The sequence below is a fragment of the Pseudophryne corroboree genome, chromosome 3, assembly GCF_028390025.1.
Source record: "Pseudophryne corroboree isolate aPseCor3 chromosome 3, aPseCor3.hap2, whole genome shotgun sequence".
NCBI classification, from domain to species: Eukaryota; Metazoa; Chordata; class Amphibia; order Anura; family Myobatrachidae; genus Pseudophryne; species Pseudophryne corroboree.
This window is the reverse complement of record NC_086446.1, coordinates 477,294,160-477,313,907: the sequence shown is the minus strand read 5'-3', so window position 1 is coordinate 477,313,907 and position 19,748 is coordinate 477,294,160. Positions and strand designations below refer to the sequence as shown.

The 19,748-nt window shown below is 45.3% G+C and overlaps 1 protein-coding gene across 3 annotated transcripts in view; it reads right to left on the bottom strand.

Annotated features, from left to right (window-relative positions):
• The window catches only part of HELZ (helicase with zinc finger), a 403,350-nt gene that overhangs the window by 48,269 nt on the left and 335,333 nt on the right, over positions 1–19,748 (bottom strand). For all 3 annotated transcript variants that reach the window (XM_063960827.1, XM_063960829.1, XM_063960828.1), the window contains exons 26-29: positions 15,145–15,221; positions 14,008–14,575; positions 12,055–12,274; positions 3,984–4,500 (exon numbers count right to left, since the gene is read on the bottom strand). In XM_063960827.1, coding sequence (XP_063816897.1) covers positions 3,984–4,500; positions 12,055–12,274; positions 14,008–14,575; positions 15,145–15,221 — 1,382 coding nt within the window. The remainder of the gene's footprint in view (positions 1–3,983; positions 4,501–12,054; positions 12,275–14,007; positions 14,576–15,144; positions 15,222–19,748) is intronic.

The window sequence follows — 19,748 nt, the reverse complement described above, 5'->3', positions numbered from 1 at the left end:
TTTCCCAAAGCGTCAAGCGCTCGATAAAATGTCACATTTGCACCAGCAATTTATATTCTGTAACTAAGAAAGGCTGTTCCTTTTTTATAGGCTCACAGATTAAGCCTTAAAATGACACAATGTAAGGAGAACAAGTTCGGTGACGCGCAGTCATACACATATCCTTTATAGTGTGTATGAAGAGTACCCCCAGCTAGCAGACCCAAATCTTCAACTTCCATTAATGTCTGCATGACACTAAGTCACACTTTGATCTCCACTTTCAAAGGGAGAGATTAGTTAAGAGTCTGCCCACACAATTTCCCCAGTCAAGGCAAATGTATCGGCCAATATCCAATCATTTAATGAATCTGCATAATCCAGTAGAGGACAGGCTTCATTAGCGATGTTCCGTATTAGAGGCATGGCCTTAAAAAAAAGGGTTAGAGGCAGCACAGTATGACAGGCACATCACCAAAGTACCGTCTCTTTCATTTAATATTAAAACTGGGATGACGCATAGGAGGAAGGCAAGCTTGTATTTATATTTTATCTACAGAACTGGAAAATGTTGTCTCACATTTATCATGTAAGTACCTTATACCTATAAGTCCACAAGGTGATTAGAACCAGTGACCATATAAGCATACATAAAATTCCCCATAGACAGATGTTTTTAATGGGTCGGTCCTTACTAGTACAACTGTAGGCCAATCACATATTTAATAAATCAGTCCTTACTGGGACCACTATACAGATGTGTCCTTATAAATTGTGGTTTCAGTAGCACCAAACAACCCCTCTCGGCACACCATGTCTCAGGCAACTTTGTAGCGCAGAGCGTATTTGTGTGAATAAAATAGGAAGCAATGAAACTACTTATCAGTCCAAATCGCTCTACGAAATGCTACTATGCAGTGCCATGGCTTTTTCTAATAGCAAGTTCCTTACTGCTTCATCTGCGACTTTGTACATGTTTAAAACGAATAGTACACTTTAAGGTGGTGTTTTGCTGCATCTGTTCTGCAAATAAGATACAAAATTTACAGAAAAAGATGGTATGCTACACCTCTGAGAGGCTCAGTCATGGCCAGAGTCTTGTGCTGCATGGCATATAGAAACTAGGGGCAGTATTCAAATGACATATCACGCCCAATCTCCTTTCTAAAATGATCCCTGTTACCGTGTATATCGTGCCCTTAGTAATCCGGTTTAGCTACGTAAAGGGTTGGGAGCTTCCTCGGGGGGTAGCGAGCTGAAATGGTTATACCGCGTACGTCAGCAGAAACAGAACGGGTGTGGAAGGGGGTGAAAAGAATTGAATACCGCCCTAGGTGTTGAGGACATCTCTGTATGCTAATAAAAGTGGGCCAAATCTTAATGCTTTAATTCTACCTCTCTTTACCTTAACTGGCTCCCTGTCCCCTCAGACCCCATTTTAAGATACTCATCCTAACATTCAAAACACTTAATCTCCTACATATTCCGACCTCACCCCATGCCACCATTTCTTACCCTCCTCCTACGATTTTCCTTTGACTGTCACTCTTCCTCTGTTCAGATTACCTCTTCCCATTTCCACATCCATGCTGCTCCCATCCCCTGGAACTCACTCCCCTGCCTTATCACACAGTCTGCATTGTTTCAAAGTGCCTTGAAAATGGACCTATTCATTCAAGCACATCCTCAAACTCTCAGTAGCAGGGCATCCATCCTCTTCTCTAATTGTACTCCAAGGGGTTATTCAGAGTGGTTAGCAAACCAAAAAAGTTAACAACTGGTCAAAACTATGTTGCACTGCAGGTGGGGCAGATGTAACGCGTGCAGATAAATTTAGATGGGTTATACCAGGGCCGGCCAAACCAGTCCCTAGAGATCTACCAACAGTTCACATTTTCCAGACCACCTAGCTGGTGCACAGGTGTAGTCATTACTAATTAAGATGTGCTGCATTCATTCCTAACTGAAAATTCTACAGATCTCCAGGAGGCCTGGAAAACATGAACTGTTGGTAGATCTCGAGGACTGGTTTGGCCAGTCCTGGGTTATACTGTTTCTGTGCATGGTAAATACAGTCAGCTTTATTTTTACACTGCAATTTAGATTTCAGTTTGAACACACCCCACCCAAATCTACTCTCTCTGCACGTTATAGCTGTTCTACCTGCAGTGTAACATGGTTTTGCCCAATTGCTATCTTTTTTGGTTTGCTAACAACTCTGAATTACCCCCTGAGGGGGTAATTCCGGCCTGATCGCACGCTGCGGATTTTTCGCAGCGCAGCGATCAGGTCAGAACTGCGCATGCGTATGTGCTGCAATGCGCAGGCGTGTCGTACGAGTGCAAAGTGGATCGGCGCCCAGCGATGGATTCTACGCCGAATCCGCTCGCACGGGCGTCTGCAAGGAGATTGACAGGAAGGAGGCGTTTCTGGGTGTCAACTGATCGTTTTACGGGAGTGGTTGTAGAAATGCAGGCGTGTCCAGGCGTTTGTAGGGCGGGTGTCTGACGTCAATTCTGACCCCGGACAAGCTGAAGTGATCGCAGCGGCTGAGTAAGTCCTGGGCAACGCAGAAACTGCACAAATTGTGTTTGCATCTCCCGGATGCAAAAGCGATCGCACCGTTGCACAGCAAATATACACTCCCATGTGGGCGGCGACTATGCGTTCGCACGGCTGCTATAAACAGCTAGCGAGCGATCAACTCGGAATGACCCCCTAAGTCTGCAGTATGCACTTATTCACAGTTAATAACTGATCCTTTCTGACCACCCTTCCCAGGGCTCTGGGCCATGGAGTGTTACTACTTTAGCGGTTACTTAGTTGTCTAAATGTTTCACAGTTTCATTTTTTTTCCTTTATACTTTGGGTCTTTTTATATTGAATGGATTGTGTATCATTGTAATTTTCTATGTACAGCACTACCGACACTTTATGGTGCCATATATTAATGAAAAATGCTAATACTAGGTCTACTGTGCATGGATAAAGTAGTATGTTAGCCAAAGCACAGTATGCACAGCTAAATTAATTAAATGTGATTTGACAGCTTTGGTGTCACTTTGTTTGTGGATTATTGATCCCTGTGGTGAAAACACAATGACTGAAAGCTATTACAGGTTGAGTATCCCATATCCAAATATTCCGAAATACGGAATATTCCGAAATACGGACTTTTTTGAGTGAGAGTGAGATAGTGAAACCTTTGTTTTTTGATGGCTCAATGTACACAAACTTTGTTTAATACACAAAGTTATTAAAAATATTGGCTAAAATGACCTTCAGGCAGTGTGTATAAGGTGTATATGAAACATAAATGAATTGTGTGAATGTACACACACTTTGTTTAATGCACAAAGTTATAAAAAATATTGGATAAAATGACCTTCAGGCTGTGTGTATAAGGTGTATATGTAACATAAATGCATTCTGTGCTTATATTTAGGTCCCATCACCATGATATCTCATTATGGTATGCAATTATTCCAAAATACGGAAAAATCCGATATCCAAAATACCTCTGGTCCCAAGCATTTTGGATAAGGGATACTCAACCTGTATTTCTATTTTCCTGTAGTCAGTGCCCATCACGTAGAAGTGTTGTGTGCACCTCTTCACTAAAACGAATCATCACAATTGAAGTGATTTTCTAGCTTCATAAACTTTTCATTTATTGGTTTGTGGTGCAAGCCTGCAACTTTTAGATAATAAATTGCTGTAGGTTTCCCCTTTCCTGTTCTGTGCACTGGATAAACATCTGTGCTGTATGCAAGGACGCTGAAAATAAAGAAGTCTGAATATGTAAGGTTACCCGTGGATCAGTTTTCGTGAGGATTTAGCCAATTATTTTCCCCAATACGGTTACTACTAACATAAAACATACATTTAAAGACTATACATTCTTCTTTTGATTTGTAATTTGCTGTAATACTTTCCCATGGCGCTATTAAAAAAATGGTCTATATATATAAAACATTTTTTTACATTACTCCAGGCAACTTTACCTCTTCTAGATTGTGGAGTGATGATGTGGATACTGCGCGGGGGGCGGGTGGGTGAAATGCTTCCTGACCAGCTGATTGTTGATGGTTCTGTACATGAATAAATGGGTTCTGTGGTGGTCTGTGCTGTATAGGGGGCATGCCATAATGAAACCCTAGCCCCATTAAAGGATTTTGTTGAATGTTGGCATATGCCCAGGATCCGTCATGCTGCAGGTATTTCATTGGTGGAGGGGGTGTCATGTGTTCTGATGGCATTGTATAGGGGCTGCTGTACACATTTGCCATGTGCTGTGGGAAAGCGGGGCTGTTAGTGATGTCCATATCTCGGCTGTTTTCGCTGAAGGTTGGATAGTGACCACTGTGATTGGAGGAAGGGGAAGCAAGTGCTGGTGGGCTTCTGGGTTGTACTTGTCTGTACTGTAACAGCCTAGACTGTGGAGGAGGCATCTCCGTGAGGTCTCTATTATCCCCGCTGTGGTCATGCTGAGACAATTCCCGAAGAAGAAAATCTTGGATCCTGAAGAGACATGGAGATGTTAAAAGGTGAAGACTGAGGGTTTTTCACTAATGCTGCTCTAAAATACAGATCTGCATCAAACTACAGCATCCAATCCACAATTAGATATTGTCTTGTGCAAATATCAGATTGATTGCTGCATTGTTAGTGTAGATTGGCATTTGCGGGACAAAAATAAAAAAACCTTCTTAATCTGATAAACAGAACAAAGGCAGAAATAATACATAAAGAAAAAACAAACAAAAAAGACAAAACACTGAACACACACAGGCAACGTCCAAAGTCGAGGAGACGTGTCAAGATAATTAAATAATAAGAATTTACTTACCGATAATTCTATTTCTCGTAGTCCGTAGTGGATGCTGGGGACTCCGTCAGGACCATGGGGAATAGCGGGCTCCGCAGGAGACAGGGCACATCTAAAAAAGCTTTTAGGTCACATGGTGTGTACTGGCTCCTCCCCCTATGACCCTCCTCCAAGCCTCAGTTAGGTACTGTGCCCGGACGAGCGTACACAATAAGGAAGGATCTTGAATCCCGGGTAAGACTCATACCAGCCACACCAATCACACCGTACAACTTGTGATCTGAACCCAGTTAACAGTATGATAACAAAACAAGGTAGCCTCTGAAAAGATGGCTCACAACAATAGTAATAACCCGATTTTTGTAACAATAACTATGTACAAGCATTGCAGACAATCCGCACTTGGGATGGGCGCCCAGCATCCACTACGGACTACGAGAAATAGAATTATCGGTAAGTAAATTCTTATTTTCTCTAACGTCCTAGTGGATGCTGGGGACTCCGTCAGGACCATGGGGATTATGCCAAAGCTCCCAAACGGGCGGGAGAGTGCGGATGACTCTGCAGCACCGAATGAGAGAACTCCAGGTCCTCCTTAGCCAGAGTATCAAATTTGTAAAATTTTACAAACGTGTTCTCCCCTGACCACGTAGCTGCTCGGCAAAGTTGTAATGCCGAGACTCCTCGGGCAGCCGCCCAGGATGAGCCCACCTTCCTTGTGGAATGGGCATCTACATATTTCGGCTGTGGCAGGCCTGCCACAGAATGTGCAAGCTGAATTGTACTACAAATCCATCGTGCAATAGACTGCTTAGAAGCAGGAGCACCCAGCTTGTTGGGTGCATACAATATAAACAGCAAGTCAGACTTTCTGACTCCAGCCGTCCTAACTATATATATATATATATATATATATATATATATATATATATATATATATATATATATATATATATATATATATATATATATTTTTAGGGCCCTGACAACGTCTAGTAACTTGGAGTCCTCCAAGTCCCTAGTAGCCGCAGGCACCACAACAGGTTGTTTCAGGTGAAAACGCTGACACCCCTTTAGGAAGAAACTGGAGACGAGTCCCAGTTCTGCCCTGTTCAAATGGAAAATTTTAATATGGGCTTTTGTAAGACAAAGCCGCCCATTCTGACAATCGCCTGGCCGAGGCCAGGGCTAACACATGGTCACTTCCCATGTGAGATATTGGTCAACAGCATGGTCACTTTCCATGTGAGATATTTCAAATCCACAGATTTGAGCTGTTCAAACCAATATGATTTTAAGAAATCCCAACACTATGTTGAAACCTCACGGTGCCCCTAGAGGCACAAAAAAGCTGTATATGCAATACACCCATTACAATCTGGACTTCAGGAACTGAAGTCAATTCTTTCTGGAAGAAAATCTACAGGGCCGAAATTTAAATGTTAATGAACCCCAATTTGAGGCCCAAAACACTCCTGTTTTCAGGAAGTGTAGAAATCGACCTAGTTGAATTTCCGTCGTGGAGCCTTCCTGGCCTCACCCACGCAACATATTTTCACCACATGTGGTGATGACGTTGTGCGGTCACCTCCTTCCTGGCTTTGACCAGGGTAGGTATGACCTCTTATGGAATGCCTTTTCCCTTCAGGATCCGGCATTCAACCGCCATGCCGTCAAACGCAGCCGCGGTAAGTCTTGGAATAGACATGGTACTTGCTGAAGCAAGTCCCTTCTTAGCTCCCCAGGCCCTTAGTCCTCTGTGAGCATTTCTTGAAGTTCCGGGTACCAAGTCCCTCTTGGCCAATCCGGAGCCACTAGTATAGTTCATACTCCTCTATGTCTTATAATTCTCAATACCTTGGTTATGAGAAACAGAGGAGGGAACATATACACTGACTGGTACACCCACGGTGTTACCAGAACATCCACAGCTATCGCCTGAAGGTCTCATGACCTGGCGGAATACCTGTCCCGTTTTTTTGTTCGGGCGGGACGCCATCATGTCCACCTTTGGTCTTTGCCAACGGTCCACAATCATGTTGAAAAACTTCCCTATGAAGTTTCCACTCTCCCGGGTGGAGGTCATGCCTGCTGAGGAAGTCTGCTTCCCAGTCGTCCACTCCCGGAAAGAACACTGCTGACAGTGCTATCACATGATTTTCCGCCTAGCGAAAAAATCCTTGCAGTTTTGTCACTGCCCTCCTGCTTCTTGTGCCGCCCTTTCTGTTTACGTGGGCGACTGCCCTGATGTTATCCCACTGGATCAATACCGGCTGACCTTGAAGCAGAGGTCTAGCTAAGTTTAGAACATTATAAATTTGCTCTAAGCTTATTTATGCGGAGAGAATTCTCCAGACGTAATCACACTTCCCTGGAAATTTTTTTTCCCTGTGTGACTGTTCCCCAGCCTCTCAGGCTGGCCTCCGTGGTCACCGGCATCCAATCCTGAATGCCGAATTTGCGGCCCTCTAGAAGATGAGCACTCTGTAATCACCACAGGAGAGACACCCTTGTCCTTGGATATAGGGTTATCCGCTGATGCATCTGAGGATGCGATCCGGACCATTTGTCCAGCAGATCCCACTGAAGAGTTCTTGCGGGAAATCTGCCGAATGGAATTGCTTCGTAATAAGCCACCATTTTTACCAGGACTCTTGTGCAATGATGCACTGACACTTTTCCTGGTTTTAGGAGGATCCCGATTAGCTCGGATAACTCCCTGGCTTTCTCCACTGGGAGAAACACGTTTTTCTGGACTGTGTCCAGAATCATCCCTAGGAACAGTAGACGTGTCGTCGGAAAAAGCTGCGATTTTGGAATATTTAGAATCCCCTCGTGCTGTCGTAGAACTACTTAAGATAGTGCTACTCCGACCTCCAACTGTTCTCTGGACCTTGCCCTTATCAGGAAAGCGTCCATGTTTCTTTTAAGAAAAATCATCATTCCGGTCATTACCTTGGTAAAGACCCGGGGCGCCGTGGACAATCCAAACGGCCGCGTCTGAACTGATAGTGACAGTTCTGTACCAGGAACCTGAAGTACCCTTGGTGAGAAGGGCAAATTTGGACCTGTAGGTAAGCGTCCCTGATATCCAGTGACACCATATCGTCCCCTACTTCCTGGTTCGCTATCACTGCTCCGAGTGACTCCATCTTGATTTGAACGCTTGTATGTAAGTGTTCAAATATTTCAGATCTCACCGAGCCGGTTGGCTTCAGTACCACAATATAGTGTGGAATACTACCCCCTTCCTTGTTGTAAGAAGGGTACTTTGATTATCACCTGCTGGGAATACAGCCTGTGAATTGTGTGAGGGGGAGACGTCTCGAATTTCCAATGTACACCTGGGATATTACATGTAGGATCCCGGAGTTCCCTTGCGAGTGTTGCTGAAACTCTTGAGATGACCCCCTACCGCACCTGAGTCCGCTTGTACGGCCCCAGCGTTATGCTGCGGACTTGGCAGAAGCCGTGAGGAGCTTCTGTTCCTGGGAATGAGCTGCTTGCTGCAGTCTTCTTCCCTTTCCTCTACCCCTGGGCAGATATGACTGGCCTTTGCCCGCCTGCCCGTATGAGGACGAAAGGACTGAGACTGAAAGACTGTGTCCTTTTCTGCCAATATGTGACTCGGGGTAACAAAAGGTGGATTTTTCAGCTGTTGCCATGGCCACCAGGTCCAATGGACCGCCCCTTTATACGGCAATACTTCCATATGCCGTCTGGAATCTGCCTCACCTGACCACTGTCGTGTCTTCGTCTGGCAGATATGTACATCACATTTACTCTTGATGCCAGAATGCAAATATGCCTCTGCGCATCACGCATATATAGAAATGCATCCTTAAAATGCTCTATAGACAATAAAATCCTGTCCCTGTCAAGGGTATCAAAATTTTCAGTCAGGAAATCCGACCAAGCCCCCTCAGCGCTGCACATCCAGGCTGAGGCGATTGCTGGTCGTAGTATAACACCAGTATGTGTGTATATACTGTTATGATATTTTCCAGCTTCCTATCAGCTGGCTCCTTGAGGGCGGCCGTATCTGGAAACGGTAACGCCATGTTTTTTATAAGCGTGTGAGCGCCTTATCCACCCTAAGGTGCGTTTCCCAACTCGCCCTTACTTCTGGCGGGAAAAGGGTATACCGCCCATAACTTTCTATCGGAGGAACCCCACGTATCATCACACACTTCATTTAATTTATCTGATTCAGGCAAAACTACAAGTAGTTTATTCCCACCCTACAAAATACCCTTATTTGTGGTACTTGTGGTATCAGAAATATGTAACACCTCCTTCATTGCCCTTAACATGTAACTTGTGGCCCTAAAGGAAAAATACGTTTGTTTCTTCACCGTCGACACTGGGGTCAGTGTCCGTGTCAGTGTCTGTCGACCGACTGAGGTAAATGGGCGTTTTTACAAGCCCCTGACGGTGTCTGAGACGCCTGGACCGATACTAATTTGTCCGCCGGCTGTCTCATGTCGTCAACCGGCTTGCAGCGTGTTGACATTATCACGTAATTCCCTAAATAAGCCATCCATTCCGGTGTCGACTCCCTAGAGAGTGACATCACCATTACAGGCAATTTTCTCCGTCTCCTCACCAACATTTTCCTCATACATGTCGACACACACGTACCGACCTACTGCACACACACAGGGAATGCTCTGATAGAGGACAGGACCCACTAGCCCTTTGGGGAGACAGAGGGAGAGTTTGCCAGCACACACCAAAAGCGCCATAATGTATATAACAACCCTAGAAGGTGTTGTTTCTATATATATGCGCTCTTAATATATAATTATATCGCCAATTTATGCCCCCCTTCTCTTTAACCCTGTTTCTGTAGTGCAGGGGAGAGTGGGAGCCTTCCTCACCAGCGGAGCTGGTCAGGAAAATGGCGCTGAGTGCTGAGGAGAATAAGCTCCGCCCCTTTCTCGGCGGGTTTTTCTCCCGGTTATTAGGAAAACTGGCCTGGGTTAAATACATACATATAGCCTTAATGGCTATATGTGATGTATTTATTTGCCTCTAAGGTAATCTATATTGCTGCCCAGGGCGCCCCCAGCAGCGCCCTGCACCCTCCGTGACCGAGATCAGTGAGCCGTGTAGCAACAATGGCGCACAGCTGCAGTGCTGTGCGCTACCTTCATGAAGACTGAGGAGTCTTCTGCCGCCTGTTTCCGGACCTCCGTTCTGCCGTTCTTCAGCGTCTGTAAGGGGGATCGGCGGCGCGGCTCCGGGACGAACCCCAGGCTGACCTGTGTTCCGACTCCCTCTGGAGCTCAGTGTCCAGTAGCCTAAGACTTCAATCCTCCTGCACGCAGGTGAGTTGCAAGTCTCTCCCCTAAGTCCCTCGTTGCAGTGATCCTGTCGCCAGCAGGAATCACTGATTAGAAACCTAAAAAAAACTTTTCTAAACAGCTCTTTAAGAGAGCCACCTAGATTGCACCCTCTCGGACGGGCACAAAAACCTAACTGAGGCTTGGAGGAGGGTCATAGGGGGAGGAGCCAGTACACACCATGTGACCTAAAAGCTTTTTTAGATGTGCCCTGTCTCCTGCGGAGCCCGCTATTCCCCATGGTCCTGACGGAGTCCCCAGCATCCACTAGGACGTTAGAGAAATTTAGAAATTATTTAGGCTTCCCCAAGCTTCTCATATAGTATTCCTTTACTCTTTTTACATAGGCTATCTAGCACTCATGAGCTACAGTTCTGTCTATTTCATAAATAAGAATGGGGCAGATGTATTAACCTGGAGAAGGCATAAGGAAGTGATAAACCAGTGATAAAGCAGTGTTTAAGTGAAAGGTGATAATGCACCAGCCAATCAGCTCCTAACTGTTAATTTACATATGGGAGCTGATTGGCTGGTGCCTTTATCACCTTGCACATATCACTGGTTTATTACTTCCTTATGCCTTCTCCAGGTTAATACATCTGCCCCAATATTTCATAATCCCCCTATCCCCACTCAAAACGTTCCTCTCAATCTTGCTCATGCTATCAGACTCAGGTAGTTTAACTCATCCGAGGTAGCATCACAAGTCCGATATACACAAAATAATCCCCATAAAGAAATTATGCAAAGAGACGGTATCAGACATTAGATCGACAGGGTCAAAAGGTTGACATGAAGAAAAGGTAGGCAGTACAAAAGGTCGACATGAAAATGGTCAACATGAAAATGGTGGACTTTTTTTAAAAATTTTACATGTTTTTGTACTATTTCATACCTTCTCTATCCGTGTTGGCATAGAGTTATAAACCTTGTGGCGAGCGCAGAAAAGGGATGCCTTTCTACAATTGTGGGTCCCAGATGACAAAACTATCCACACAAACCACAAAAATGCAAACAATAGTGTCTACCTTTTTTGTGTTGACCATTTTCATGTCTACCTTTTGACCCTGTCTACCTTTTGTACTGTTGAGCTTTGACCCGGTCGAAAGGTGTGTACACACGGTGAGATAAATCTGTGAGATTTTGACTATATAGTCAAAATCTTATGAAAAGTTAGTGCATATCTCATGGTGCTAGGCAGCTTGCGATACAGATTCGATCCCGATGCGCGCTCCCGTGGGGTCGGTATCGTAAGGCTAGATAGACTGTGCAGGCAAGTCAATCTTGACTATCTAGTGTACAATCTAGTACAAAGTATAGTCAAAATTGGCACTTAGTCAAAATCGTACATAGACAAAATCTCAAGCACAGATTGTACAGATTTTGACTATCTGGGCTCTGGGGGAGTTCAAGGGAAATCGCATAGTCAAAATCGAACATAGCAGGGATCTCACCGTGTGTACACACCCTAACATGTGGTGTCTATCTATTGACTGTCCAACTAAACACTGTCCATCTATCATCCCACACCCCAAATAGACATAACATACCCATCATTTAACATATCTATTTATAACCTACACAGAGAACATAAAGCTGTGGCTAGGTGGCATATACATTACTCTATACAAGATTGTTTATAGCAATGTAATTATTTTTCAGTTATGCTATTTACGGTACAAAGGAAACAATATGACGACAAAATATAATCCAAATGTGGAGAAGACAAATTAACAATATATAATTCCTGATAGAATTACACAACAGATGTGTAAAGGAGGAAATTACCCTAAACAGTTTAAGATGTATTTTGGCTTGCCACCCCCAGACCAGATCTGGCAGCTGGTTTAGACCAAACTGATAAAATATGAGCAGACAACTCTACACTAAGCAAGCAAATACCTGGTATAAGTGGTCTCAGCTTCCTCTTCTCCACTACTGGGAATCTTCCAATTGGGGCGTACGAGCTGCTGTTGGGCCAGACCCATTGCTTGCATGTGGGGGTGGTGTGGGTATGCCATGTTGGCTTGGCTCAGAAAGGCATTATGTTCGTTCCATTGCTGTATCCTAGTCTGCTGCTGCTGCCTCAATGTCTCCAAAGCTACATTGCCATGCATGCGATCTGGAAGCAAAAATGATATCAAATCCCACAGCTTCTATACAAGATGGAGTTCATAAGTAGTATCCTCTGATTAGTGAGTAGACAGATTTCTCCTTTCTATCCATGCAACACCATTTCCATTAAATATCTATCCTATGTTACATGTAGTATTCAAGCAGAGAATAGGCAAACATGAAATTATGATTGTTTCCCTGGCTCTGTGTTAATAAATGGCATACTTTTGGAGAAGAACCTGTGGTGAGTGTATAGAATGGAAGAGAAACATCCATTTGTAAAACAATGGCATTGGGCTTGAATTCCCAGGCAGTCCTTTCTAGTTCAGAGCCTTATAAAATGCAAAAGGCATTTTACTAAGCAAATATCAGTAAAAATGAGTTGCAGGCATTACTGTAGGTCAATTTCGGCTATTTAGATGCTAGATTTAATGCAGCAATAAGTTAATTTACTTTATATTTTTTTTCAAAAATAACCAAAAATTGTGGATTTAAAAAAAAAATGTAAAGTAAGTCAAGATATCTTCAAAATATATATTCAAATATTTATATGCAAAAAAACAACAACATTGTGTCTAACATCCCCTTAAGGTCCATAAGACCTCAAGGTGTATACACACGGTGCGATATGCACCTAACTTATCTTACGATTTTGACTATATAGTCAAAATCGTAAGGAAAGTTAGTGCATATTGCACCGTGTGTACAAAGCTTGCGATGCCGATTCGCTCTCCTGCAAGATCGGCGAAGCAAGCAAAAATAGACTGCAGGCATGTCAATTTTGACTATCTTGTGTAAAAGATCTGTAAATTGCCAAAATCGGTGGTATCGCAAGCACAGTCATCTTTGCTTGCGATTCCAATGACAGTCCATGTCGCATAGTGAGAAACAGGCATAGCCCGAATCTCACCATGTGTATGGACCTTCACAGTAGCATTACCCCACCAACACTATCCCCCCCCCACCTCCACACAGTGGCAACAGACTACGGTACCTGTGACAATAAATCTTCACACCCCAGCGTTTCCAATCTTCCCCTCATGCAGGAAGTAGCAAAGTGGGTCTATTGGGGGACTGGTCAATCCCCCAGCTGATCTTTGCACTCTGAGACGATCAGGAGGGAAACCTGATCTGATTTCCATTTAAAACAATGGCAAGAGATGGAAGAGTAGGGCATGGCCATATAAGATGTGACCGTCAGAGAAAGCCCAATTGGCACATATAGCATACTACAGTATATGACCATTTAAGCTAACTGGTTAAAGATAGCGTCTTCCAACTCCCACACTATTATATTTGTCAGTCTTTTAATTCATTTCTTCCCATTTAAGACAAATATGTAGTTCTAGAAAACAAATGCACAACTTCCTAAAGCAGCCTTGGGAGATCAATCTGCAAACACAAACAAAATCTCTTATAATGTTGCCATGGCATCTACTAATCAGAGCCCCTCAAATTTCCTGTGAGGTATGGTGGAAAGTTTGCTTGCTAGTAAGCAGGCTACCATAAGGCAAAACAGGAGATGAACAGTACAAAAAGAAATTGCAGCTAAAAACTGAATCCGGTTCACTCAGTCTGAAAGCACATGAAAGTACACTCGTCTTTAAGACAAGCATATGGGACCGTCGGGATCAGCCAGGTAGCTTTGAAGGTTGGATGATCTCTCATCTCAGGGAATTAATATCACAAACTTAAGGTGTAAATAATGAAACGCATATTAACATGCACAGTACTACTAACCTAAAGCTTCTCCCGCACCCATTGCTTGAGGCCCGTCCTCTATGTAGTTGTTGATGTGTGAAGACATAAGGGGATTGTGATGAGTGGCAGACCTTAGTGAGTTACCGACGTCTTGTAGCATGGGAGGTGGCAGAGGCGGCTGCTCAGGGATCATACCATCTACACTGGGAGATGGGGGCCGGTGTGGAATAGGGTTATTGAAGAAGGACTGATTAGGGCTTGGCTGGAAGGCAGGAGAGAGCTGGGAGGATTGGGGTGGAGGCTGCTGAATTAAATGGTTATGTTGAGGGGGAGGTGGAGGAGGTAACTGGTTCTGCAGTTCAGATAGATGGTTCTGTTGCTGGGATATAAGATTCTGTTGTTGCTGTAGAGAGTACTGTGGCCGCTGTAACGGAGATACATGTTGGAAGTTTCGGTTCGGCATTGTGTACTGAGGGTGTGGGGGAGTCAGGTGCATATTCATTGGCCTCTGATTCGGATTATCTTTACGATGAAATTTAGGATTGGGGAAACCAAGGTTGGCTCGAGACTCAGGACTTCTTGTTTGTGCATTTGGGTCCAAGTCAACCTAATATTGAAAGAAAATTAAAAAAAACAAGTTCTTACCAGATGAGTATGACTATGTCCTCCAACAATTCAAAAAGTACACTTGTTACATTTTTTTTTCATTTGAGGAAAGCATATCTGTTACTGAACATCTTAATTTTAATTGAAGACATAGCAATGTCTAATGGAAACTAATACCCCTTTGAAACTGCCTGAGGCAGGTCGCACCCCGAAGCCGTACATGGGTGCAGCCCGCCTCAGGCCCCTTGCCACCGCTGTCACATGATCTCCAAGCACCGCCCGTCCACACAGAGTGAATAGGAAACTGGTCGCATCGACCCGGCTTCCTGTTCACACAGCACAGTGGGCCGGGTAGAACATGCATTCAACCCTGCTCGCTACCCGAGTTAGAATACCAGGTCTCTCGACCCGGATTATTCCAACTGGGCCCTTTCAGACCGCACAGCACACGGGTTATGCGCGCTCATGTGTAAAAACCTGTGTTTAAAGCTGGCGGTCTAAAAGGGGTACTACAGTCACGAGTTTAGAGCAGAAATTGTTGCAATAAAACAGTGAATACAAGGACAATACCTGTTTACAGTCCAGTGGCTTCTTTTCTGGGGTTCGCAGCTTATTCATCTCGGCTGATTGATTGTTCTCACTTTTACCTGGAACATTAATTAAAAAAAAAAGAATTGGTGATGTAATCTCATTATCCATTTCACAGCAACCATGTGTTTCTTCAGCACAAGTTTACCACCAACAAAAAATATTGCCAATTTACAATACAATAATGTGATGAAATATATTGAAGTCAAACCTGTTTTAAAATCTTACTGGAATTTCAGTTACCCTTAAAAAGGAACCTGTAATAACATTTTGTAGGACATTACCTCAATATATTACATTTTGTGGATGATGTATCCTGTCGGTGGTACTTATGAGTGTTACCCTAAATCATCCATCTCAGGGAAAATGCGTGAGAAATAGCACAATGTAAATTTTTCATTGTGACATTCCTTACACTCAATACCGCCAGTTAAAAAAAAAATAAGAATTTACTCACCGGTAATTCTGTTTCTCGTAGTTCGTAGTGGATGCTGGGAACTCCGTAAGGACCATGGGGAATAGACGGGCTCCGCAGGAGACTGGGCACTCTTAAAAGAAATATTAGGTACTATATCTGGTGTGCACTGGCTCCTCCCTCTATGCCCCTCCTCCAGACCTCAGTTAGGGAAACTGTGCCCGGAAGAGCTGACATTACCAGGAAAGGATTTGGAATCCAGGGTAAGACTCATACCAGCCACACCAATCACACTGTACAACTCGTGATAACCATACCCAGTTAACAGTATGAACAACAACTGAGCCTCAGTAACAGATGGCTCATAACAATAACCCTTTAGTTAAGCAATAACTATATACATGTATTGCAGAGAGTCCGCACTTGGGACGGGCGCCCAGCATCCACTACGGACTACGAGAAATAGAATTACCGGTGAGTAAATTCTTATTTTCTCTGACGTCCTAGTGGATGCTGGGAACTCCGTAAGGACCATGGGGATTATACCAAAGCTCCCAAACGGGCGGGAGAGTGCGGATGACTCTGCAGCACCGAATGAGCAAAGGCAAGGTCCTCCTCAGCCAGGGTATCAAACTTGTAGAACTTAGCAAATGTGTTTGAACCCGACCAAGTAGCAGCTCGGCAAAGCTGTAAAGCCGAGACCCCTCGGGCAGCCGCCCAAGAAGAGCCCACCTTCCTTGTGGAATGGGCTTTTACTGATTTAGGATGCGGCAATCCTGCCGCAGAATGAGCTTGCTGAATCGTGCTACAGATCCAGCACGCAATAGTTTGCTTTGAAGCAGGAGCACCCAGCTTGTTGGGCGCATGCAGGATAAACAGCGAGTCAGTTTTCCTGACTCCAGCCGCCCTGGCTATATATATTTTCAAAGCCCTGACTACATCTAGTAACTTGGAGTCCTCCAAGTCCCTAGTAGCCGCAGGCACCACAATAGGTTGGTTCAAATGAAACGCTGATACCACCTTAGGGAGAAATTGGGGACGAGTCCTCAATTCTGCCCTGTCCATATGGAAGATCAGATACAGGCTTTTACACGACAAAGCCGCCAATTCTGACACACGCCTAGCCGAGGCTAAGGCCAATAGCATGACCACTTTCCACGTGAGATATTTTAGCTCCACGGTCTTAAGTGGCTCAAACCAGTGGGATTTCAGGAAATCCAACACAACGTTAAGATCCCAAGGTGCCACTGGAGGCACAAAAGGGGGCTGAATATGCAGCACTCCCTTAACAAACGTCTGAACTTCAGGCAGTGAAGCCAGTTCTTTTTGAAAGAAAATAGATAGGGCCGAAATCTGGACCTTTATGGATCCTAATTTTAGGCCCATAGTCACTCCTGACTGTAGGAAGTGCAGGAATCGACCCAGCTGGAATTCTTCTGTAGGGGCCTTCCTGGCCTCACACCAAGCAACATATTTTCGCCGTATACGGTGATAATGTTGTGCTGTCACGTCTTTCCTAGCCTTTATCAGCGTAGGAATCACTTCATCCGGAATGCCCTTTTCCGTTAGGATCCGGCGTTCAACCGCCATGCCGTCAAACGCAGCCGCGGTAAGTCTTGGAACAGACAGGGCCCCTGCTGTAACAGGTCCTGTCTGAGAGGCAGAGGCCATGGGTCCTCGGAGATCATTTCTTGTAGTTCTGGGTACCAAGTTCTTCTTGGCCAATCCGGAACGATGAGTATAGTTCGTACTCCTCTCTTTCTTACAATCCTCAGTACCTTGGGTATGAGAGGAAGAGGAGGGAACACATAAACCGACCGGTACACCCACGGTGTCACTAGTGCGTCCACAGCTATCGCCTGAGGGTCCCTTGACCTGGCGCAATATTTTTTTAGCTTTTTGTTGAGGCGGGACGCCATCATGTCCACCTGTGGCCTTTGCCAATGATTTACAATCAGCTGGAAGACTTCTGGATGAAGTCCCCACTCTCCCGGGTGGAGGTCGTACCTGCTGAGGAAGTCTGCTTCCCAGTTGTCCACTCCCGGAATGAACACTGCTGACAGTGCTAGCACGTGATTCTCCGCCCATCGGAGAATCCTTGTGGCTTCTGCCATCACCATCCTGCTTCTTGTGCCGCCCTGTCGGTTTACATGGGCGACCGCCGTGATGTTGTCTGACTGAATCAGCACCGGTTGGTTTTGAAACAGGGGTTCTGCTTGACTCAGGGCATTGTAAATGGCCCTTAGTTCCAGAATATTTATGTGAAGGGAAGTCTCCTGACTTGACCACAGTCCTTGGAAGTTCCTTCCCTGAGTGACTACCCCCCAACCTCGGAGGCTTGCATCCGTGGTCATCAGGACCCAGTCCTGTATGCCGAATCTGCGGCCCTCGAGAAGATGAGCCTTCTGCAGCCACCACAGCAGAGACACCCTGGCCCTCGGGGACAGGGTGATCAGCCGATGCATCTTAAGATGCGATCCGGACCACTTGTCTAACAGATCCCACTGAAAGATCCTTGCATGGAACCTGCCGAAGGGAATTGCTTCGTAAGAAGCTACCATCTTTCCCAGGACTCGCGTGCAGTGATGCACCGACACCTGTTTTGGTTTCAGGAGGTCCCTGACCAGAGATGACAATTCCTGGGCCTTCTCCACCGGGAGAAACACCTTCTTCTGTTCTGTGTCCAGAATCATGCCCAGGAAGAGCAGACGCGTCGCAGGAATCAGCTGCGACTTTGGGATATTCAGAATCCAGCCATGCTGTTGCAGCACTTCCCGAGATAGTGATACGTTGACTAACAACTGCTCCTTGGACCTCGCCTTTATAAGGAGATTGTCCAAGTACGGGATAATTATAACTCCCTTCTTCCGAAGGAGTATCATCATTTCGGCCATTACCTTGCTAAATACCCTCGGTGCCGTGGAGAGACCAAACGGCAACATCTGGAATTGGTAATGACAGTCCTGAACCACAAACATGAGGTACTCCTGGTGAGGTGGGTAAATGGGGACATGCAGATAAGCGTCCTTGATGTCCAGCGACACCATAAAATCCCCCTCTTCCAGGCTTGCAATAACCGTCCTGAGCGATTCCATTTTGAACTTGAACTTCCTTACATAAGCGTTCAAGGATTTCAAATTTAGAATGGGTCTCACCGAACCGTCTGGTTTCGGTACCACAAACATTGTGGAATAGTAACCCCGTCCCTGTTGAAGGAGGGGAACCTTGATTATCACCTGCTGAAGGTACAGCTTGTGAATAGCCACCAGCACTACCTCCCTTTAGCTGGGAGCCGCTGGCAAGGCCGATTTGAGGTAACAGCGAGGAGGAGTCGCCTCGAACTCCAGCATGTATCCCTGAGATATCACTTGTAGAACCCAGAGATCCACCTGTGAGCAAACCCACTGGTCGCTGAAGTTCCGGAGACGCGCCCCCACCGCACCTGGCTCCACCTGTGGAGCCCCAGCGTCATGCAGTGGACTTAGTGGAAGCAGGGGAGGATTTTTGTTCCTGGGAACTGGCTGTCTGGTGCAGCTTTTTCCCTCTACCCCTGCCTCTGGGCAGAAAGGATGCGCCTCTGACCCGCTTGCCTTTCTGAGGCCGAAAGGACTGTACTTGATAATACGGTGCTTTCTTCGGCTGTGAGGAAACCTGAGGTAAAAAAGTCGACTTCCCAGCTGTTGCTGTGGATACGAGGTCCGAGAGACCGTCCCCAAACAATTCCTCACCCTTATAAGGCAAAACCTCCATGTGCCTTTTAGAATCAGCATCACCTGTCCACTGCCGAGTCCATAATACTCTCCTGGCAGAAATGGACATTGCATTAATTCTAGATGCCAGCCGGCAAATGTCCCTCTGTGCATCCCTCATATACAAGACAACGTCCTTTATATGCTCTATGGTTAGCAAAATAGCATCCCTGTCGAGGGTATCAATGTTGTCCGACAAGGTATCAGACCATGCTGCTGCAGCACTACACTTCCATGCTGAAGCAATAGCAGGTCTCAGTATAGTACCTGAGTGTGTATATACAGACTTCAGGATAGCCTCCTGCTTTCTATCTGCAGGCTCCTTTAGGGCGGCCGTATCCTGAGACGGCAGTGCCACCCTTTTAGATAATCGTGTGAGCGCCTTGTCCACCCTAGGGGATGTCTCCCAGCGTAACCTATCC